Here is a 24,747-nt window from a genome sequence, read left to right as displayed (position 1 = left end):
AAACTGCTGCTTACTGAGGGCAGAGAAAGCAAGCAAGCTGAAAACATCCAAATACAGTGGTGCCTCGCAGAACGAGCGCCTCGTAGAGCAATGAATTTGCTCTACGAGGCCGTTTTTAATGGTGCCCGTATAGGCGGGAAATCGCAGAGCGAAGGTCCGTAAGCTGCTCGCTTACCGATCTTCGCTTTGCGACCCGACAATCAGCTGTTCCGCGGCTTCAAAATGGCCGCCGGAACAGCCGAAAGGGGCCGGGGTGCAGCGTTTTCGCGCCCTTGGTAAGCAAGGGGAGGGCGCAAAAAATGCTGCATGCAGCCATTTTGGGGCTTCCGGCAGCGTTTTCGCACCCTCCCCTTGCTTACCAAGGGTGCGAAAATGCTGCGCCCCGGCCCCTTTCGGCTGTTCCAGCGGCCATTTTGGACCCGCCGGACAGCTGATCACAGCCATTTTCGTGCCCTTGTTCTGCGAGGGGAGGGCGCGAAAATGGCTGCTGGCATCGCTGTACGGTAAGTAAACGTGCCGATTGGAACACATTAAACGTAGTTTAATGCATTTCAATGGCTTTTTTACTTCCGTACAGCGATGTTTCACACAGCGAGGGTTAATCTGGAACGGATTAACCTCGCTGTGCGAGGCACCACTGTAGACTTGAATTAGCTATTCTTGAACATTAGTTTGTATTTGAACACATAGGTAACATTGACTCAGCCTTGAATGAGGTTTTTTCCACAATCTTTCAAAGAGTGGAAAGGTTGCCTTGCCCCAAAGGTGGCAGAAATTTACAGTGAATTGAAATTTCCCTTTCTATGAGATTCTGGAATGGGACATTATTTTTCATTCACAATGTAAGAAGGAAACACCTTAAACCTCTTAAAAACCTGCTCTATCCTCTGTAGGAAGCCCTGGCAAAGCGCTGGATTTGCAGACCATATTTGGAATGGGACATTATTTTTCATTCACAATGTAAGAAGGAAACACCTTAAACCTCTTAAATACCTGCTCTATCCTCTGTAGGAAGCCCTGGCAAAGCGCTGGATTTGCAGACCATATTTGTTGGTGCACTGAGGTCTCATATAGCTTTGTAGAGACTTCTGTGTGACTGCTTTGCATAGCAACTTAATGGAAGGATGGCACTTACAGGCAGCAAAAGAGGCTGTGACTATTGAAGTATGGTCTGTTTATCCCAATGGGGAATGTTTTTAATTCTCTTCTGTACGCCCACAGAAGGCAGCCTGTCTGCCATCCAGCAATGGACAAGTTTGGTTCATTAGTTCCTAGAAAAAGTGGCTGAAAAGGAACATGGTCTGAGTTAAACGATTTCTTGGACCTAGAAATTAGAAACTAAGGGCCTGCTTAATGAATAAAGTACGACATTCTTTGTTGTGTTGCTAGTTAGGATTTTAGCAGAAAAAGTACCATTTCCACTGATTGACAGAGGGACTGAAACTTGTAATAGATCAAGGCTTTTCACTTTGCATCAGTAAGAAGACAATTACAAAGTATCACGAAATACCGTGCTCTAAGACTATTTCTAGAATAGATGGTTATCATTCCTTCAGATGTGAAGTGATTTAGTGGTTGTATTTACTCAGTTTCTGTGCTGTGGAAAGTGTGTGGAAACAGGTGAGCTGTTGAGAGAGATGCCTCTGCTAATGAGGCAATTGCCAGTGAGAACCAGGGATGTGGCTGTTGTCATGAGAAGTCAAAATGAGAAGTCAAAAGCAGGTCTCAGGATGTACAAAGATGTAAATAATCTTTATTTTGACACAAAAATGCTCAATGCATTTCAGATCACGGCCTTTTTCAGGACCTATATAAAAATAAAAATAAATTAGTATACAACGAGCTCAGGACAACTATAACTAGTGGTATAGGCATCCTTCAATCCTGAGAGACTATGGTAACGTGCTCTGTATGGAGGACTTGGAACAGCATCTAGTGTGGCTGAGTAAGCCAATTTGAGAATGACAATCTCTTCCACATTGAAGACAAATACAGTCTGTTCCCTGTCCAGCTCCCTTTTTTTGCTGCTTTTGGAACTGCCTCTTTGCCAAGGCCTGCTGGACAAGTGTCTCTTCAAACTGGGAGAGGCCGTGATGAATCGCCTGCCTCCAGGCTGAATGCTCAGATGTCAAGCTTTCCCATCTATTGAGGTCCATTCCTAAGGCCTTCAGATCCCACTTGCAGATATCCTTGTACTGCAGCTGTGGTCTCCCTCCGGGGCGATTTCCCTGCACTAGTTCCCTATACAGGAGATCTTTTGGAATCTGACCATCAGCCATTCTCACAACATGCCCAAGCCAACGTAGACATTGCTGATTCAGTAATGTACACATGCTAAAAATTCCAGCTCGATCTAGGACTACTCTATTTGGAACTTTATCCTGCCAGGTGATACCAAAAATGCGTCGGAGACAACGCATATGGAACGTATTCAGTTTCCTCTCCTGCCGTGCACAAAGGGTCCAGGACTCACTGCAGTACAGGAGTGTGCTCAGGACACAGGCTCTATAGACCTGGATCTTGGTATATGCCGTCAGCTTCTTATTGAGCAATACTCTCTTTGTGAATCTAGAGAACATGGTAGCTGCTTTGCCAATGCATTTATCCAGCTTGACATCTAGGGAGAGAGTGTCAGAGATTGTTGAGCCAAGGTACACAAAGTCATGAACAACCTCCAATTCTTGCGTGGAGATGGTAATAGAGGAAGGTGAGTCCACGCCCTGGCCCATGACTTGTGTTTTCTTTAGGCTGAATGTTAGTCCAAAGTCTTGGCAGGCCTTGCTAAAACGATTTATGAGTTGTTGGAGGTCTTCAACAGAGTGGGCAACAATGGCTGCATCATCGGCGAAGAGGAGGTCCCGCATGCATTTCAGTTGGACTTTGGTCTTTGTTCCCAATCTAGAGAGATTAAAGAGTTTTCCATCTGATCTAGTCCAGAGATAGACACCTTCTGTTGCAGTTCCAAAGGCGTGCTTCAGCATGACAGCAAAAAAGATCCCAAATAGGGTCGGTGCAAGGACACAGCCCTGTTTCACTCCGCTTCGGATGTCAAAGGGATCTGATCTTGAGCCATCAAAAACTACAGTACACTTCATTTCCTCATGGAAGGACCTGATAATGTTAAGGAGTTGAGGTGGACATCCAGTCTTGGGAAGTATTTTAAAAAGGCCATCCCTGCTAACCAATTCAAAGGCCATTGTGAGATCTGTGAAGGCCACAAAGAGTGGCTGTTGTTGTTCCCTACATTTCTCCTGCAATTGTCTGAGGGAGAATACCATGTCAGTGGTGGATCTATGAGATCGAAATCCACACTGTGATTCTGGATAGGCTCTGTCTACAAGCACCTGGAGCCTCTTCAGCACAACACGGGCAAGCAGCTTTCCTACAACACCGAGAAGAAAGATGCCAGGGTAGTTATTGCAGTTGCCCCTGTCTCCTTTGTTCTTATACATTGTGGTGATGTTTGCATCCTTCATGTCCTGTGGTACTCCACCTTCCCTCCAGCAAAGACGAAAGACTTCATACAGTTCGGTAGTGATGATCTCTTTACAGCAGTTCAGCAGGGATGTTATCCTTCCCAGGTGCCTTGTCGGAAGTGAGGGAATCCAAGGCCACTTTTATTTCTGCTAAAGTTGGTTCGCTGTCCAACTCTTCCAAGACAGAAGAGAGCTCTAGCAGCATACAAAGCCTGTCCTAGTGAGTACAACTTGCAGGCTCTTCGAGCTGCTCGTAGCAAAGTCCAACAGACTGCCAGGAGATATTCCAATGATTATTGGCTTCAGCTCTGCTCTCAGATACAGATAGCAGCGGATACAGGTAACATCAAGGGAATGTATGGTATCAATACAGAAGAAATCTGCTCCCTTGAAGTCTGCTACAGGCGTGATCATCCAGGACCAGGCACAGCAGATGGACTGCTGGGTGCAGCACTACTCTGAACTGTATTCCAGAGAGAATGTAGTAACTGAAGAGGCATTAAATAATGTGTTTTCATATTCATACAGACAGTATTGTATCATTGAATATGCATTCAGTTTTTCACAGCATGATCTTTAAGCTTCTTATAGTGATAATAAGCCAATATGAATTGATAACAATGTTCATGATACATACCAAGATTTTAGAATTAAAATTTCATTAGCTCATTTGGTCTGTTCCAGTTCCGACTACTGATCAAAAGCACAGTTTCAGGAGGAGCGATATACATTTATTTGCAGCTAGCAGCTGGATCAAGGACAATTTTGATAATCTGCACGGCAGTGCTGCAGCAAGGGCAAAAAATTTGTTTCTTCATTAAGCCCCAAAGGGGCTAGAATGTTCAGTCTCAATATCCAGTTGATTTCCTTTCTCCATAAGGACTTCTTATACATCACAGGGATGTATAAAATGTACATCCACAACCTAAAATTATAACTCTCTTTCTAAATGGTTGAATTCCATAAAGTGACTAACGAGGATTATCCAATCTTTTATTTCTCAGGTTACTCGGATGTTCTTCCATATGTGTCTTGAGGGATCTAGAGGTCTTACCTATATACAGTTTATTACAGGGACACCTTATAGTGTAGATCACTTCCTTAGTATTGCAGGTCATGAATTTATTTCAGATATATTTCTTGCCATTCTGTTGATCTTAACATTCTGTCATATGATGTGTATTTTTACAGTAAGCACAGTAGCCACAAGGATGATATACTGTGGGAGGGGAAGAATCAAGCAAAGTGTTATAGATTTTTGGTGGTAATCTGTCTCTAAACTTACTCCTAATTTACATATCTCCTAGGTTTCTTGCTTTTTTAAAGGAGAGCTGTAGTCTGTCTTCAAAACCTTCTTCACTCTCCAAAATGTGTCCATGTCTTTTTATGCAATTCTTTAATTTGTTAGTAACATGATCATATGTTAAAACACAGTTGATATGGTGTGTTATTTTTTTTTTAAAAGATGACTGCATTTGGTATTGATGGCTTTAGCTATTATTTATAACCTGATTTAGGTACATTCAAGAGTGATGTGGCTTTAGTCTGCATGGGAGGTTAAGCCTGTAACTCTGAACCTACAATGATTATCTATTTAGAATCTGGAAACGCTCCTTTTTGAAATACAATGCCCAGAACACCACATGGCCATTCTGGATGTAAAATGTAATTTTAAAACTTTAGGGATAATCATGAAAACTGTTTCTTAAACTCTGGAGAAACAGAATAGGTGTTTGTCTAAAAATCTGACCCATTTCTTACTTAGCAAGAATTCTAACTCTCACTTTTGGTAGAATTTGCTAGCATCCATATTTAACTGGTAGTTTGTCTTACCAGCTTACTGTAAAAATAAATAAATAAATAAAAATGAATAAATACAAAGTTTTTTCCTTCTGCAGCTCAGGAAGTGGCTGATGAAAGTCAGGAAATTCTACAACTGGCTTTGAAGGAAGAAGAAGAAGAATTCAGAAAAAGATGTGAATTGATTCAACAAATAAGAGCTATCGAGTATGTGCCATCCCTGAAGAATAAATTTGTTGATTTAGCCCAGGCAAGTCCATAAGGATCACTACACAACAGGATTGTAACTATTGTCCCCATTAAAGCACAGGCTGCTTTTTTTCTGAAATTCCTTGGCATGTTCCCAGTAGCCAACATATAGTTGGATTATGATCTCTAGCAACTCTTCTTTTTCTGAATCCATATTTTAAAATTATTTTTATTTATTTTATTTATATCCCGCCTATCTGGTCAATTACGACCACTCTAGGCAGCTTACAACGTAAAATACACAGATAAATACAAGAATAATTATTATGTAATAAACAAATTCGGCAAGATGAAAGGCGAACAATAAGAGAAGAGAGGAAAGGAAAACATCAGGGATTAACAGGAGGGAAGGCCTGCCAAAACATCCACCTTTTTAGTTGATTTTTAAAGATACCCAGTGAGGGGGCCATGTGAATCTCCTGAGGTAGGTTGTTCCAGAGGCGAGGAGCCACTGCTGAGAAGGCTCGGTTTCTTGTCTTTTCTTTCCGGGCCTCCCTCGGCGTCAGGCTCCTCAGCCTCACCTCCTGACTCGCACGAGTGACACGGGTAGAATATTGGCTAAATGCCTTTGTTTTAAAATCTTGAGCATCAATTAACTTGCCTGGGAGAGTTGATGCAGCAGTGGTATAGTTACTGTTTGTTTCAGATTCAAATGTGTATTGGTTGTTTCCAATTTATGAGTCATTGTTCTTTTGCTAGTTAAAATATTTTATTGCATTAACCTAGAGACCATAAAAGAATAAAATGATGACCAAGTACAATAGTATAAACACTATTAAAACGTCCAAGTTATAGTGACTCTAAGAGGATTTATGAAGTATGTGGTTTGCCATTGCCACCTCCCCAGCAAGTTAATGTCGCTGAAAAGAGATTTGCATCCTAGCCCAATGCAATCTGCTGAACTGACTTGGCTTTCTACAATTAAAATTAGGAAGAGGGTAATGAGTTGTGGTTTCTGGGTATATTTTAAGCACTGCTGTGTCAGTCCCTTCTTGTCCAATGGGAAAGAGTAACTTGATTGGGTTGTCTTACTTGGGTGCTGCTGTTCTGGATGATTTTAATACTCTTGAACAGGGTGGGGGAAACTTTTTAGCTTGGGGCTACATTCCAATTTCAGGAAGCATTGGGATAGGGCATGATTCCAGCAAAGGGAAAAGTTGGAAGGTTTACACATGTGGTGGGGATTAAGAACAAAATATAATGGACAGGGCCTGATGCTATTCTTACCAATTACATTTTCCCATCAAGCATGCAACGCCCAACCTTGCATGTCTTCACCGAGGTAACTCATGCAGAAAAGCTTGCAGATGGGGAAAATTGCATATCTATTCTAGTTCAGGAGTAATCCTAATAGAACAGCTGGGAAAAATATGAAACATACTGAAGAGTTCAGCCTTTTAGCAGTTGTTGACGAATAGTACATGAACAATTTTGTCATTGATAACCTCAACTATTTTCCCAAGTGGGATAAAAATATACACAAGGAGGTATGTAAAGTTTATTCAAAGCATAATAAATTTCTTTACTATTCCTCTTTTCTATAGAAGGCTAACCATCGTGTTTTTGGTGAGATGTCAATTGTGGAACTGCAAGAACGTTTAGCCTTGCTGAAAGAAGCTGAAAAAAGGGAGACAGAAAAAAAGAGGGATATGATAATCCATGAAAAATATGCCAAGGAACAGTTTCTTTTGAACAAACTAGAAGAGATCTGCATGTTTCGAGAACAGTATGGAAGAGCGGCTGCACTAAAGTTAGTTTGATGTATACTGATAGTACATTTTAAAAAACTTTAGATAAATATACAAGGAAGTATATTTTATGACAAATGATAAAATGTGAATATTTATACTATTTATTTTATTTATTTATTATTTATTTATTTTATTTCTATCCCGCCTATCTGGTCATATTAGACCACTCTAGGCGGCTTACAGTCAAAAACAACAATATAATTTTAAAATCATTACAGCTGAGCGGAAATAAAATCAGAGAAAAAAAGAAAGAAAAGTCGTCAGGGGTTTTCTGTTGGGAAGGCCTGCCTATACATCAGTGTTTTTAGTTGTTTCTTAAAAATACCCAGCGAGGGGGCCGCGCGGATCTCAGGAGGTAAGTTGTTCCAGAGGCAAGGAGCCACCGCCGAGAAGGCCCGATTTCTAGTCTTTTCTAAGGGGTAATTTTAAGCTTTTATGAGACCTGCAGGAAACATCAGAAGAGCCTCATGGCGCAGTGGTTGAAATGCTGTACTGCAGCCAAAACTGTGCTCACAATATGGGGTTCAACCCCAGTTAGCCAGCTCAAGGTTGACTCAGCCTTCTATCCTTCAAAGGTTGGTAAAATAAGTACCCAGCTCTTCGGGGGGGGGGCAATGTGTAGCCTGCATAATTAACTTGTAAACCTCCCTCCCAGAGAGTGCTTGAAGTGCGATATATAAGCAGCACGCTTTGCTTTTTTCTTGACATTTAGCAATAACTTGCTGCAGAGGCTGAGGGCATAAATAAACACAAAGACACAATTTTCTTTGGAATAAATAGGGTACAACATTATTTGCCCCTGGTGCTAGCATGGACTGATGATAACCAGTGTCACAGGACTGGAGTTAACATGTGGGCATGTGCCATTGTGTGCTCCATCTGTTACCAAGAATCAGGAGTACACAATAGCTCCAGAGCTAGGCTTGCCCATGATCTCACCACCCCAATTTTCCTTAAAAGATCAAAATGGGGAGCCCCCACAATCATTCCTACCCCTCCACCTGGATCCATCCTCATGCTTTAAAAATCCCACAAGAGGGAGGTGCACACACAGCTAAAATCAACATATAGTTGTCTCAATATGTTGTGCAACAATATTCCTTGTCCAACAAGTGTACCCCCATCCTGGCAAAATGATTGTTCTAAACAAAAGGACAATTCAGGATGTATAGTCCTCCTCCTACAAAACTCCAAGACAAACTGCCCAACTTTATTTGTGATCTTCCTCCTGTGACATTGATTTTAGCTGGTTCTGCAGCACCTTTCCATTGCCTTCTTTCCAGCTTATCTGACCACTAAATCACTGTACAAAGAAACAGCATGCAGAGATCTTGTAAGTACTTTTCTGCTGCCCGGAGGATATTGAGACTCTTCTGTTCTCCAAGATCATTTCTCCTGAGCTAGATGATCAAGATGTCTGGCTGCTGGTACTACATTGCCTTCTTTCACAATATAGGTAGCAGTTCCTTCTATTTCATCCCATGGTGGCCAGACCACGTGAAACCCCCAGTCTAGTTGAGGCAGCATTTTGGCCAGCCCATTGCACAATACTCTGGCCACAGATCCAAACTACCTTGATCTGAAGTGGACCCAAAATAGCAAAAAACAAAACAAAAAACCAATTTGTAGTTTAATACCCTTGGTTACTGTAGCTCAGGCCATTCATAAGACTTGTATGCAGCTTATTTCCACCTGCCTATTGATCTGATTTGGGTTGCAGGGAAACCCAATTGTGCTGCCTTAATGGCGGTATCTATCCTAAAAGAGTGGGAGCTGAAGTCTATAGATGGCAGACTGGACGTGGCCAGTGTCGCTTGTAGCACTCCTGCAAACTGGAACTTTGTGAGGAGCAGTCTATTGGGGTTTAAGAACAGGATGCCAGCAAGCAGCCCGTGTAAGTCCAAATATCTTTGGAGTGCCAGCAGGGATCATGAGCCCTTGGATCCAGCCGCACTCAGTGTGATGCAGCTCCCCCTCCCAAACCGATCTGTTCCTGCCTGCCTAGTTCTTAGAATCAACCAGTTGCTGGTCAACTGGACAGCCTCCAACTCAAGGGCATGCCTAGATCGACCCTGCAATGATGCAGCAACTATCTCACTAATCCTGAATGTCTCCATTAATTACACTGTTGTCATCTTTGTTTTCTTTGCTTTGTAGACAAGAACAAAAGAAAACGAAGATTCCGTTTTATGAAGGTGTTTTGAAAAATGAGGAAGTTTTAAATTTACAGAAAAAAATTGAGGAAATATCTACAGAGAGTCACATACGGTCTGAGAGTTTAAAACGTACCACTACACCATTCAAAGAAAGGTCAACAGGGGCTTGGAAGTCACAGAAAGTAAGACAGAAGTTGTAGTTTTAGTCTAAAATCCAATAGAAGTGGGGTCCTAATTACCATCTCAATACTGTCCTTCAATGCATATGAAAAGAGTAGTTATGGTTATACAGTGTTTGGGAGCAGTGTGTATCTGAATAGATACACATACAGTAAACTGCATGGTTGTATTGTGTGCTTTTCACTGTTTCATCTGAGTACACTAGAAATACAAAGAAGTTATTTGTGGAAGGTTTGTTGATTTCCCTCCCCTTCCATGCAATACGTTTTCAGTGCAATGCACAATATTACCAAAATACAACCATGAGCATACCGTTATGCCTCTTTCCTCTTTATTCTATGGATATTCTTTCATTCTGATGTTCTTATGTTACTTATGTATGGTTTGTAGCACTCACCAGCCATTTGTAGCATTCAGGTGGCTTGTTTAAAAATGGCTAAAAGGCACTTGCATTGTAGCTTTGGGTAATGTGAAAGTAAAGCGTGACTTTAAAAAAAAGAACTATAGTAGTAACCAACTACTCCTTTGGACCAGGGAACTATATCTCTAACTTAGCTGCTTTCCAAGCTGTGCTAAGAAGTTGCTGCTACTGTTGGTTTATCCAGGCTCACCCGCCCCACAGGACATCTGACAGAGGAGGCTAGTGTGTTGTTCACGTTGCAGTTCAGTTGTAGGGTACCCCCTCTGGTGTACAGGGAACAGGTGGGAAGCATGCTGTGGTGAAGCAGGCACCTCCTGTTTGCCCTGCACAGGAAGGGGGTGCAAGCTGGTCAGTGGCTGCAAGTTTGGAAAGTTACTGATCAGCAAGATCATTGCCCTTGATATCATTCTCTTCCCATTGATCAACCAGGTCAGTTTCTGCAGACTCCCCAATGTTGCCTCCCCCATCTAGCATTGTGGCTTATAGAGTCAGAATGAGTTGGTGGGTTGTGCCTGCCCTGTATAAAGGAGCCAAGGATTTGTTGAAAAAGAAGATGGACCAACCCAGTGGCACCATCCACTTCTTATCAAACAAGTAGAGCAGCTTGAGTGGGCACTACTCCCTGGTTGAGCCAGGGAGGAAATGTGTATTTCTATGTAAGAGACCTAGAACAGCCAGCTCCACAATATTTCAAGATATTGGACAGCCTGACATTGCAACATGCCATAGTGCCTTTCCCCTCTGTCAACTCCCCCAGCAAGCAGTGTGTCTGAAGGGTTGTTCCCATATGCTTCCCAGCCAAACCATATGTATCAAAAGAGTTAATGATGGTAGGATGGCCTCTCTTTTGTCTTCGTTCTCCTTTTCCAATCTCAAAAATCTGCCTGTGAGGTTCTACGTAACAACTTGGGATGGGAGTCCTGGAATAACAAAAGTCCCATCTCTGATAGCACATATAGCCATGGAGAAGATTCAATAAAACTGGAATTTTTGTTAATTTATGTAACTGCCCCATAGTGGCCATCTTTAGTTAGATGTAATGAAATTGAGTTGTAAAACTGTTCTTTTAATTTAAAATCCATTTGTAACATTATTATTTACAGTTGTGAATGCATACCTCTTACACAAAAGCTTTACTACATTTTGCTACTTAAGCAAGGCAGGAATAAATGACATGGAAAGATGGGAAAGATCTTACTTTGAATTAACATGTATGAGACTTAATACTGACTAAAAAGTTAACCCAGGAAGGGTTGGAACCACACTCGGTTTCCATTTATTTGTGCTGAAGTACCCCAACTTCTTTTTTAATGAAGCACGGCCATGAGAAATGTAATAGAAGAAATCATGTTTATGAGAGGAACCCTTTTCCTAGGGAGTTTATGAATGCAAAATATCTCCTTCTATACAATTGTATCTTTTCTTCTAAACATAGTGGAGAAAGAGTGGGCACTGCTGGATAATTTAAAAAATGAGGAGATTGGTCCATAATAGTGCCCTGACAATAATTAGGCATGTCAACATTTTAATGGATCAATGTGGTAATAGATGCAATACAGAAAATTGTGTTCCATGAAACCATGAATATTCTCTACAAATTAACCTGATCAGAAAAAGTGACTATTTGTGAAAGATTACAGATCTGAACTTGTAACCAAAAGTGCTTGCTTTTACTTCATTTTGTGACATATAACACAGCAAGAAGCATTACTGTATTGTAAATATATAGGTTTTAATATTATAACCTCTAATTTGCTTCCACAGAAAACTCAGCAAGAGGACCATTGGAAGAATCTAGAAGAAAGTCGACAACGACAATTTAAGATGCTTCAGCATGGTTTTATTTCAAGAGTAGTGGCTCAAAAGATGGTTGCAAATGAGGCCATGAAAAGTGGAACCACTGCTTGTATACTGCGATCCTAAATTAGAAATAATGATATTTACAGAACTATTTCTAAGTGCATTTACCAGAAGTTTAAAGCCAATTTAATTAAATGGTGTAAAAGTAATAAATTTTAAACTCAAATTCCAAAGTAACTAGGAGCTGATTCTGATTCATTGAAGATTATTTTTTAAGATTTGCCAGAAACATTAATCCTTAACAGTTGAAGTAGTCTATATAATGGTGAAGAGCAAAGGAAGTAGCCATGTGCTATGCAGTGCACAGTTTGAGTGAATTTTTCAAATAGAGTAAAATTAGAAGTTTATTAATATTTTTTGAATAGGTTTACCTCAGATTTGCTTCCTTTATAAATGCTCCATTTTTTCTTATGGCAAATTCTATGAAATTAATTATGTGCTCATTGTAAATTTGTTTATTAAACTTTGTTTTAACTTACAGCCCTCTGACTTCTGCTCAGTTTGCTACATGTAAAGTATAGTACTGTATAATCAAAAGGAAATATGGTTGAAATCTTCCGTATAGCTATAACTCTGTCACGTTTGAAAGGTAGTTATTGAAACAAAAACTTGCATTCTTAGGATTTCTACCTATCATTTTCCATTTTAGGGTAAATATAAGTTTGTTTGAGACAGTTTGCTGAAGCTGGGTAGGAATAAAAGTCTTACTACAACTTGTCTCCTTTAAGGCTAGAATCTCCTAATCCAGAAACCAGGCACAATCCTGAATTACAGTCTGACGCACCTTTGAATGATGTGCAGAGCAATGCTACTATTGAGGGCAAAAAGATCAAATAACTAGGAGTATGATCAGATGATGCTTTATCTTGCGTTTTGGACTGCTTTGGGAACAGGCTGGTTTGCTCTGTGTTCTGGCAACCACATGACGTTCAGGAAACTGTGAACTGGCATGACCCTTATCCACTGGCAGGGGCTTTTAGTGTAGGTATGATCACTCTGTTTTTGTTCGGTTTCCAGCATGTGTGATTGCCTATATTGAACCAAAACAGCACTGGTAGGTGTTTTCCCCCAACAATTCAGTGCATTGTCACTGGAGTGACAAGACAATAAATTGATATGACATTTACCTACCTACCTACCTACCTACCTACCTACCTACCTACCTACCTACCTACCTACCTACCTACCTACCTACCTACCTACCTACCTACCTACCTACCTACCTACCTACCTACCTACCTACCTACCTACATTTGAGAATTGTTCTTCCAAATAAGCTTTCTAAACTTATGCTTTTAAACTTTAAGCCCCCTTTAAGGCAACCATTTCTAAACTAACTGGACAAAACTGAGGGTCTGATTACATTACTGAAATACCACAATGTGGCAATGTTACTAAAATCAATTTATAATCACATGACTGTTAATGTATTTGTGCATTCCCTTGGGAAAACTTTCCCCCTTTGTGTTGAAGAGTACGCTCACAATTTAAATTGTATTTATTTAAATTGTTACATGACATCTGTGGACTTCAATGTTTAATCATCTTGGAGTTCCTATGTATATCTTTTTTTTGTTACTGTTTCATACTGAAGCAGGGAAGGGTGGGGAGAGAAGAGAAACAGGAAAAGGGGAAAGAATTCAAAACTACACACCAGGTGAGGCTTCCTCTCTTATCCTTTCTCCTCCCCCTTCTTTTTCTCAATAGCTGTGGGTGTCCACACTGTTACTCACTCTGCCTAGCCCTCTGTGGAAAGAGACACACCACAGTCACCTCCTGTCCAGCCTCCTCCCCTCAGACACTTCTGTCCCCACCAGGTTGCTGCTGGCACCTGAGTACCTGCTTCCTGTGGCCACCTCAGAATGCAGAGGGGCAGAAACTCAGCAAACCATCAGATTATAGACGCCATCTATGCCCATAGATTACAACAGATAATTCAGATATCCCTTAGCCACGTGGCTTGCCGTGACACAAACACATGGATACAAAGCATGAATCTCCATGATTTCATATGGTTTTTAAATGCAGCCCCCACTACTCATAGACCCCATCTGTGCCCACAGACTACATGACAGAAATCATGCATCTTTCAGCACATGGCTTTGCAGTGTCACAAATACCTGGATCCCAGGCATGGATCCACATATCTGCCCCAGGAAACCATGTCTTATTTCTACTCACAGACTACACCACAGAAATCATGGATGCATGGCTTTGCAGTGGTGCAAAAAATAAAAAAACTGATCCCAGGCATGAACCCTCGTGGAGACACATGATTTTTATGTGGGATCTGCCCCAAGCCACTGTCCAATCTGTGAGCAGAGATGATACCTAAAATTGAGAGTGGTTTGGACATGATCCTACATAAAAATCATGTGGATCCGAATAGTCAAAGCTATGGTTTTTCCTGTCGTGACGTATGGAAGTGAGAGCTGGATCATAAAGAAAGTAGAACGCCGAAGAATTGATGCCTTTGAATTGTGGTGCTGGAGGAGGCTCTTGAGAATCCCCTGGACTGTAAGGAGAACAAACCTATCAATTCTAAAGGAAATCAACCCTGAGTGCTTACTGGAAGGACAGATCCTGAAGCTGAGGCTCCAGTACCTTGGCCATCTCATGAGAAGACTCCTTGGAAAAGACCTTGATGTTAGGAAAGTGTGACGGCAGGAGGAGAAGGGGACAACAGAGGATGAGATGGTTGGACATTGTCATCAAAGCAACCAATATGAATTTGACACAAGAGGCAGGGGGAGATAGGAGGGCCTGGCGTGCTCTGGTCCATGGGGTCACGAAGAGTCGGACACAACTAAACGACGATTGTGCCATGAGGAATAAAAAGTGAAATCTCTCAATCTTGGAAGAAGACATCAGCTGGTATCAACCTGGTTATGTTTAGTCAATAAATTTTGGAAGGCTCTTTCATTCTTATTTGGTGGAATTTGGCCAGTGATTTCCTCCTATTGAGAGAAAACGTCTAAAGAAAGAAAATAACTGAGTCAACAAGGCATGCATTTCCCTCACTGTCTGTTCCCACAGTTTTTTTAAAAAAATGATAACAATGATTTACAACTTAAATGGTTAATAATTTGCACATGCATCGTAGCTGTGTTTGAAATAGCACTGAACTACAAAAATGGCAAAAACGTCTTTCACTTGATCCTTGAAACCTAGACGAGAGCTCCCCATCTTATTCTTACATCCTGTATGTAGTTGGTATAATTCTTTTAAAAAATCCAACCTTAAACATTCATATTTTAAAAAACTGCTATGGTTCAGAGATTTATTATAGCATTCCGCATCAGTGTCAGTAGGAATGCTTTACAGTAAATCACATGACCATCAGAAAAAGGCCATTGTGTACAAAGCTTTGACAGATACTGTGATATATATATTTTACTAACTACCCCATATACAATATAAGCAAAAACTGGAGATGCAATAAAACATTAACTTAGCATCTGTCCGCTGTCCTGATACCCAGAAAAACAGCTGTGAAGGACTCCAAGTCACAGGAAGCGTGATCAGCTGAACGGGTTATACCAAGCATTTCTTTGTGTTGCTGCTGCCTGTTTCAAAGTCTGGAGCAGTGAACAAATACAGAGGAATGGAACAGCTCCATGTCATTAGAATCTTTTAGATCTCTACCTTGTGTGCAATAATTTATCCACTAAAGCCAGGCCCTACACTTTTTTATACAAGCTTTCCAAAGGAACATCATCATGACCATTCTTCCAATACGTAGCTATCTCTCGCCTTCCCATGAGAAACATGAATGTGATCAAGTCCTTAAGCAGAGAAAGCTAGTTTTCCTAATAGGGATATTCAGTAGTGATAGCACTAATTCCAACTAGATGTAATGGAGCTGCCCTGGTCAGGCCCACCACCATGCCTCCCACCACACTTACTAAGGTGTGAACCATGCCCAATTATTTGTGCCTTTTGAGGCCAGTCAGGGAGGAAGGGCCCAACTGAGTCAGAATGCCACCAGGGGATGGTCCAATTCAGCCATCACAGTTCAAGAGCAATGGGTCCTGAAAAACAGCTCCTTGCCACATAAGGGGGGGATATGCAAAGGTGTTGGGTGAGAGGGAGAAACCTAAATAGGGTAGGGTCTTGGATATAAAAGCAGGAGATGCCCTGGGGGAAAGAGAGGAGGGCAAGGATGTGAACAGCGATGGCAAGGGGGAAGAAGCATGAATGAATATAGTGGTTTTAAAAACTTTGAACTAAAGCAGGCGTTCTGTGTAGCCACACCCTCAATTAGGACCACATATTTAGTTGTATATCTTGTGAATTACATCACTGCGGCCCTCAGATGACTCTGTAATTTTGATTTGAGCATTAGGGCCCTATTGGTGCTTCCAAAATTATGCGTATTACTCCAAAATATGAGAATAAATGAGAAAAATCAATCAGTAAGGTGTTGGGGCACATTTTCTTTTCCATCTGGCTATGGAACCTGCAGATCCTCAAGTGCCAGCCAAACAATGCCGTGCTCTCAGTTGCAGCTCCTGGCTGGTCATGGAGAGGATTGTTATTTTCCCTTGGTGCTTGATACCAAGCTCAATGCCTCATTCTCCATTTGCGCTATGTTTGTTAATCTCCTGGCGATAGTTGACACCAAAATTCCCAATGGCATTGTTGACCATTTGTTCCTCCGTGCCTGGTGATGCTTTTGGAGCTGGGCTGTCATTTCAGAGATTAGTTCTAGCCACTGCAGTTTTCTGCCTTTACAGATCTCAGCATGTGTTCATGCCACAGTGGGGTAGCCTTCTGACAGCTCTTTCGTTTTATCTTCTACTCTGAAATATACTACTAAGTCTTTTTTCTTTCATTCTATCAGTAATGGACTGTATTCCTCCATAATGTTTATGCCATTTTAACATACAGTCATGTGAAAAAGAAAGTACACAGTCTTTGAATTCTGTGGTTTTACACATGAAAGCATAACAAATATCATAAGCTCCTTAGTAGGTCTGAAATTTAGGTAAATAGAATCTCAGATGAACAACAACACATGACATATTATTACAAAATATCATGATTTATTTAAGAAAAATAAAGCCAAAATGAAGAAGCTGTGTGTGAAAAACTAAGAATATCCTTACTGCCCTTGAGTTGATCATCAGGAAGTGTGACCACCTCTATAAAAGCAAAAATTTGAGCAGTTTGCTGTTCTAGAGTATTCAGTTGTTTGTTAATACAATGCCAAAGACACACCAGCAATTGAGAAGCAATTGTTGCTGCCCATCAATCTGGGAAGAGTTATAAGTCCATTTCCAAACAATTTATAATCCATCATTCTATAATGAGGAAAATTATTCATAAGTGGAAAATATTCAAAACAGTTTCCGATCTTCCCAGGAGTGAATGTCCAAGCAAATTCATGTCCAAGGTCAGACCATGTAATGCTCAGAGAAATTGCAAAAATCACAAGAGTTACATCTCAGACTCTACAAGCCTCAGTTAGCATGTTAAATGGTCAAGTTCATGACAGTAGAGTTAGAAAAAGACTGAACAGGTATGGTTTGTTTGGAAGGATTGCCAGGAGAAAGCCTCTTCTCTCTATATATTTTAATTGTTTTATTTTTTTTACTGTATTTTAATTGTTGTAAGCCACCCAGAGACCTTTGGGTAGTATGGGCGGCATATAAGTTAAATAAAAGAAAAGAAAAGAAAAAGAAAATGGCAACACAACTTAGGTTTGCAAAGTTGCATCTGGACAAACCACAAGATTTCTGGAGCTATGTCCTTTGAACAGACAAGACCCAAGTGGAGATGTTTGGCCGTAGTGCACAGCACCACGTATGGCGAAAATCAGATACAGCATGTCAGCACAAATACCTCCTACCAACTGTCAAGCATGGTGGTGGAGGGGTGATGATTTGGCCTTCTTTTGCATCCACAGGACCTGGGCATCTCGAAATCATTGGGTTGACCATGAACTCTTCTGCGTACCAAATTATTCTAGAATCAAATGTGAAGACATCTGCCTGAAATGTAAAGCATGGCTGAAATTGGGTCAAGCAACAGTACAATGATCCGCAGCATACCAGCAAATTTACAAGAGAATGGCTGAAAAAGAAAAGAATCAAGTTGGTGTAACAGCCCAGTCTAAGTCAAGATCTCAACCTGATTGAAATGCTGTGGTGGCACATAAACAAATGCCTGCAAACGTCAATGAACTGGAGCAGCATTGTAAAGAAGAGTGGGCCAAAATTCCTTCACAACAGTGTGAGTGATAAAGTCATACAGAAAATGATTACTTCGTTATTGCTGCTAAAGGTGGTTCTACAAGCTACTGAATCATAAGGTAGACTGTATCAGACCCTCCCTGCTTTTCTATCCAAAAAATCAAGAAATGTAAGCGGGGCTTAGCAAGTGGAGGGGGAAAAGGATCAAAGCGATCGTACAGCCACGGAATTGCTTTGATCCCTTTCCCCCTCCTTTTGCTAAGCCATGTTGGGCTTAGCAAGTCGAGGGGAAAGCAGGGATCAAAGTGATCTTACAGCACTTTGATCCTTTTTGCTTTGATCCCTTTCCCTCTCCTTTCGCTAAGCCCCGTGGGGCTTAGCAAGTGGAAAGGGAAAGGGATCAAAGTGATGCAGGATCACTTTGATCCTTGCTTTCTCCTCCACTCACTAACCCCTCACGGGACTTAGCAAAAGGAGGGGGAAAGGGATCAAAGCAATCCCACAGCTGCAGGATTCCCCTGATCCCTTTCCCCCTTCACTTGTTTTTGTTCTCTCCTCAGATAACCCTCAAGTTTTAGTATAAAGATATACGGAAAATACGTACTTAGTTTTTCACACGTGGCCACTCCATTTTAGCTTTATTTTTGTAAAATAAATCATGAAAGGGTATAATATGTTATGCATTGCTATTAATCTGAGGTTGTATTTATCTAATTTTCAGACTTGCCAAGGACCAGATGGTTTTTATTATGTCCTGATATGTAAAACCATAGAATTCAAAGAGGGTGTACTCCCCCTCACTTGACTGTATTGATTGTAAGGCAGTTTAAAAGTAATACTGATCTTGTTTCCCAATTGCGCAAAGGGCACTCTTCTCAGGTGGCCATTATTGTTGGGTGACATACCCCATATTTGAGAGAACCTAGAGAAGTCTATGTACAGTATATGCAAAATGTATACATGCAGGATTTTGTTTGATAAGGAAGCGTGGGAAAAGAATAAGGGGCAGGACTGTAGACAGGAGGTACGAGGCATCCATTCTGACATCTAACATATTCTTGCCAACATCTTTTTGTTGGCACAATTCAAACAGTATAACTTTTGACAATGAATTGTTCCAACTTACAATGTCAATGCAGACATTATACACTGTATGTAGAGTTTCCCAATTAGGTATGTGTTTGCCTTCAAGTTACATGATTTATGTTACATTGGCAATAGGATTTTAGACAATGTAAGAGAGGGCATGAGAAGATAGTGATGGAACTGCAACCTGGGGAGAATGACCACTAGACTTACTTTCCACATTAGGCATTGTAGGCCAGCCTTTGTATCTTTTAGACATGGTAATGGGAGCAGAATTCCTTAACTAACATGCCAGCATCCTGGAAAAGAGTAGATCAGCTGTTCTGTGTAAAATATTTAATATTTATTAGAATTTTTCTAGCAATATAATAAAATATCTGAACACGCCAAGACGTAAAGTCTCTTAAAAAAATTAGTGCTGGAAATGGTAAAATGTCTGTTTTTCTGTTCAATGCCCAGAGAACCTTTGCTTTTTGTAACAAATATCTGCTGGATACCAAAATTAACATGTTACTTCCAGAATAAATAGACATGAATGATAATCTGAATGGGACTTTGTACAGCAGAGAATTCCCTAATCTGTGAATAGCCTGGCTCAGTATAATGGGGAAGTTTATGCTAAAATAACTTAAGATACCCCAGAGTGGACCAAACAACCAAAGTAGAATACAGAAGAGATACTTCACTGGGGTGTTTGCCATTTTCATTATAGCACCCTCTTAAGACTCAATATAAAATATGTATTAATAAAGTGTATCTCTTAAAAGATTTGTCTAGTGAAAGAGCATTGTCAAATATAAAAGAACGAACACAAGAGATAATGGATGAGAATGTACATTTTCAAAAACTACACTTTAGATTTTTGCTTCACTGAAGAATAAAAGGTGTCAATTACAGTAGTGTTCACATTACTCTTCAACATTATGCAACCTCATCTGATTTTGATGCTTGGCGTAGTTACATTTGGAGCACAGCAAAAGAAAACCAGTTCAAACCACTGCGTTTCTCTCAGTGTACCAGGATTCCACTCAAAGAGATAGGCAAGCCGTATACCCATGCTCAGATTTTGGGAAGCTTCGGTGCACTTATCACTGGATTGGACTCCTGCAAGTACCTCCGTCCTGCATTCTTGTAGTCATAAGTACAGGTATGAGTCTCTGCATAGCGATGAGTTGCGCAGAAGTTGTTTCCACATCTGAAGGCAGAAAATGAAATGTTAGAGATTTAGGAACTTCCCCAGGTGACTTGATCCTTGGGTCTACAGAGAGCATGTTGATTTTGGCCATCCTTTCTTTAGGGCTCTCTCAACCCAGGGTCCACAGGTCCTGTTGTATCAGTAAACAACAAGCACAACGTTCAGTCTAGAGCTCAACTGTTTGCCATTAAGAACTAAGATGGCACGTAAGTTTATTCCACATTAGCAGTTTTACTCCAAGGAAGTCAGAAGGTCTTTTTGCTATCCTTCAGTCTTTGTAATCTGATCCGAGGCTGTTCTTGAGGCTTAGATAACACAAATAATTACAACTGCATAACATCATGTTGAGGTGATGGCTTCTGGGATGCTATTCTCAATAGATGATTGCCAAATTGACATACTCAGTGGTTGCAGAAAATAAACTATCCCGAGACACAACTGGATATATAAAAAATTTTGCTTTTATACTTTCTGGGCTACAGTCCTACAGGAACTTACCTGGTCCTCTGAGAACTGGTCTTTCACTCTATCCACTACATCAAACTTTGTATCTAAGAGTGATTCTAACTGGGAATATATTGAAGAAATTCATTCAAGGAAGCATGTCTAGTAGTTAACAAAGATGGCAGCATACACCAATAACTGTCTGACGTTTCAAAACACTAAAGCACATTTTAAACATCTCAACCACTGTACCACCAATATAGACCCAGGGACTGAAATGCAGTTTAGAACATTAAGATACCTTAAAACACCATTAGGGTCACCATAAAGCATATGTGATTTGATGGCACACAGCAATAACACAAAGTTCTCTAGATACAACATAGAAATATCATAATGTACTTTGACCACTACTCAGAAAAGTCAAATGTTACTAAATCAATTGAATAAAATGAGCCCAAAATGAATACACTGGCATGAAAATATCACTGTATCTAGACCTCGCAGCTGAAACCTTGAAAAACAGACAAATAATTGTGCCCATAGCTAGAAGCAACACAAGAGGATAAGTATCACAGCTAGAGGTGGGAAGATTTTAACATCCACAACACAAACACGAGCATTAGCTCAAGGAGGGGCAAGATGGTGTGGATGAACAATCCTCTTCAGTTGCTCTGTCAGTTCCATTCTGGTTTAATTTATCTGTTGTGCCTCTGCTGAACAACTTCTGCTCTCCCTCTTTTTTTCTACTTGAGAAGAATTGCCAACACTGTTAAAAAAGAGCAGACCTTCATGGAAGCATCCTCCAGCGGTCAACAGCAAATTTTAAATATGGAGAAGAAAAAAAAATCTAAGCAAAAAGATGATCAAACTTACACTCACCACCAAATCGTGCTAAACAACTAGAGATTGACAATTTGATACCCCGAAGGAGGTATGCTTCTATACTGGATCTCGTGTCAGAGCACTCCTTTCTCAGGTAGTTTCAAATATTTTCCAACACCTACGCCTCATTTTTTTTTGCCAAACTAACTCATTCAGTTGTGCACCTGTTGCTTCCTACCAGGGGGTTCTGAACCTCCCCCTCTCCCCTTGAGAGGCTACGCTAAGAATAATTCTACCGTGCTATATCTCAATTTATACGGGTCTTAAGGAGCTCCTAACAAAAGAGGGAAGTTGGAAGGTGTCTGACATGACTGAGAAGAAATCAAGTTGTGCGGTATATAACAACCAATCACATACATTCCAGCAGGTAGGTAAACAAAACAGCGACCCTTTAACCTCCGAGTGAAATACTGTGCTCTGAAGATGCTTGACCAGTCTGGAAAGAGTTGAGAAACAACCAGACCCAACTCCAAAAATGAGAAATTGTCCATTGGCCACTCAACTATCCCTCTGAGGCTGCTGAAAATACAAAAGTTTTACTCTTCCTTTGGAATATCAAAAACTAGAGTGTTTCCTGATGAGAGTTGCCCTCTAAGCAAAGATCAAAAACCCCTTTCCTTCTGAACTCGAACCTACAAACTCCCATTTCAGTGCTACCAAGGGATCGGCCTTATTATACAATGTTGACAAAAAAAACTACACTCAGCCTTGAAGCAGCCTTTTAACAGTTTAGAAGTACAGTAAAAATGTTGGAAGGCCAAATTAATGTTGATTCCATGCTGGACATCCTTAAGAGTTCAACCCAAAACCTATGCTCTGTGAGTGAACCCTCAACCTCCTTCTCCCTGAGAGGTTAATGGATGAACCGCTACCAATCCTGAATCGTTGCTTTTGCAAGATCAAGTAATTACCACGGCAAATGCTGTTCCTTAAATGCAGAACCAAAATCTAATAAAAACAGTCCAAATGTTACCCACACAAATCATCTCAAATTCTGACCCTTTAACTAAATTCCCAGCTTTGAAGGAGCCAATTTTACTTGATGCAGACAAACTTCCAGCAGAAGGTACTAGTACTGAAAGCATTCCAGCAGAATTTAATGATTCTTGTAATAGAGTAGGATCTCTTGCCCACAGCATCAGTATCCAGATTCACTTATTTGCTGTATAAAAATATTAAATACAAAAATCCTAGAAATACATATTTATATGTATTTCCACAGTGTATTTACCAGAAATAGCCATTAGAGGGAGTCAGAGACGCTGCTATGAACAGTGTTCACTATTTTGCTGTTTTTTGGCACCTGCAGGGGAACTGATCCCCCGTAGATACTGCAGTCCTACTGTACTGAGAAATGACCCCTTCACGGATTGCTGCCTTGTCATGGTGAAGAGGGGCTTGAGTAATTCAGAGAAGCTATGGGCTATGCCGTGCAGGGACACCCAAGACGGACAGGTCATAGTAGAGAGTTCTGACTAAACGTGATCCACCTGGAGCAGGAACTGGTAAGCCACTCCAGTATCTTTGCCAAGAAAACTCCATGAACAGAAACAAAAGGCTAAAAGATATGATGCCGGAAGATGAGCCCCTCAAGTTGGAAGGCGTCCAACATGCTACTGAGGAAGAGCAGAGGACAAGTACAATTAGCTCCAGAGCTAATGAAGTGGCTGGGCCAAAGCCGAAAGGACGCTTAGCTGCGGATGTGCCTGGAAGTGAAACGAAAGTCCGATGCTGCAAAGAAAAATATTGCATAGGAACCTGGAATGTAAGATCTATGAACCTTGGGAAGTTGGATGTGGTCAAATAGGAGATGGCAAGAATAAACATTGACATCTTGGGCATCAGTGAACTAAAATGGACAGGAATGGGTGAATTCAATTCAGACGATTATAATATCTACTAGTCAACAAAAGAGTGGGAAAAGCTGTACTGGGATACAATCTCAAAAATGATAGAATGATTTCAATACGAATCCAAGGCAGACCTTTCAACATCATAGTAATCCAAGTTTATGCACCAACCACCGATGCTGAAGAGGTTGAAATTGACCAATTCTATGAAGACTTATAACACCTTCTAGAACTGACACCAAAGAAAGAAATCAGATTGATTATGTTCCCTGCAGCCAAAGATGGAGAAGCTCTATACAGCCAGACAAAACAAGATCTGGAGCTGATTGTGGCTCTGATCATCAGCTTCTCATAGCAAAACTCAAGCTTAAACTGAATAATGTAGGAAAAACCACTGGGCTAGTCAGGTATAATCTAAACCAAATCCCTTATGAATACACAGTGGAAGTGAGAACAGATTTAAGGAACTAGATTTGGTGGACAGAGTGCCTGAAGAACCATGGACGCACGCTCGTAACATTGTACAGGAGGCAGCAACAAAAACCATCCCAAAGAAAAGGAAATGCAAGAAAGCAAAGCGGATGGCCAACGACGCCTTACAAATAGCAGAGAAGAGAAGGGAAACAAAATGCAAGGGAGATAGGGAAAGTTACAGAAAATTGAATGCAGATTTCCAAAGAATAGCAAGGAGAGATAAGAGGGCCTTCTTAAATGAACAGTGCAAAGATATAGAGGAAAATGATAGAAAGGGAAAAACCAGAGAACTGTTCAAGAAATTGGAGATGTTAAAGGAACATTTTGTGCGAAGATGACAAAAATGGTAGGGACCTCACAGAAGCAGAAGATATCAAGAAGAGGTGGCAAGAATACACAGAGGAATTATACCAGAAAAATTTGGATGTCCCGGATAACCCAGATAGTGTGGTTGCTGACCTTGAGACAGACATCCTGGAGAGTGAAGTTAAGTGGACCTTAGAAAGCATGGCTAACAACAAGGACAGTGGAGGTGATAGCATTCCAGTTGAACTGTTTAAAATATTAAAAGATGACGCTGTTAAAGTGCTACACTCAGCATGCCAGCAAGTTTGGAAAACTCAGCAGTGGCCAGAGGATTGGAAAAGATCAGTCTACATCCCAATCCCAAAGAAGGGCAGTGCCAAAAAATGTTCCACCTACCGTACAGTTGCACTCATTTCACAC

General features: G+C 40.8%; 2 protein-coding genes across 9 annotated transcripts in view; one reads left to right on the top strand and one right to left on the bottom strand.

Moving 5' to 3' along the window:
* CFAP99 (cilia and flagella associated protein 99) overlaps window positions 1–12,373 on the top strand; it is a 49,479-nt gene extending 37,106 nt beyond the window's left edge. For both annotated transcript variants that reach the window (XM_078390653.1, XM_072994839.2), the window contains 4 exons: window positions 5,375–5,526; window positions 7,070–7,275; window positions 9,434–9,614; window positions 11,798–12,373. In XM_078390653.1, the coding sequence (XP_078246779.1) occupies window positions 5,375–5,526; window positions 7,070–7,275; window positions 9,434–9,614; window positions 11,798–11,956 (698 nt within the window). In that variant the 3' untranslated portion in view covers window positions 11,957–12,373. The remainder of the gene's footprint in view (window positions 1–5,374; window positions 5,527–7,069; window positions 7,276–9,433; window positions 9,615–11,797) is intronic.
* A 7,121-nt stretch (window positions 12,374–19,494) lies between these two features.
* The window catches only part of ZFAND4 (zinc finger AN1-type containing 4), a 29,272-nt gene continuing 24,019 nt past the window's right edge, over window positions 19,495–24,747 (bottom strand). For 6 of the 7 annotated variants that reach the window (XM_020809659.3, XM_020809656.3, XM_020809660.3 and 3 more), the window contains one exon: window positions 19,495–20,368. In XM_020809659.3, the coding sequence (XP_020665318.3) occupies window positions 20,233–20,368 (136 nt within the window). In that variant the 3' untranslated portion in view covers window positions 19,495–20,232. The remainder of the gene's footprint in view (window positions 20,369–24,747) is intronic. The other variant, XM_020809661.3, reaches the window with a different exon arrangement.

This window comes from Pogona vitticeps, chromosome 3 (assembly GCF_051106095.1).
Source record: "Pogona vitticeps strain Pit_001003342236 chromosome 3, PviZW2.1, whole genome shotgun sequence".
In the NCBI taxonomy this organism is placed as follows: Eukaryota; Metazoa; Chordata; class Lepidosauria; order Squamata; family Agamidae; genus Pogona; species Pogona vitticeps.
Note: the sequence above shows the minus strand (reverse complement) of the source record. Positions and strands in the feature narration are given on the sequence as shown.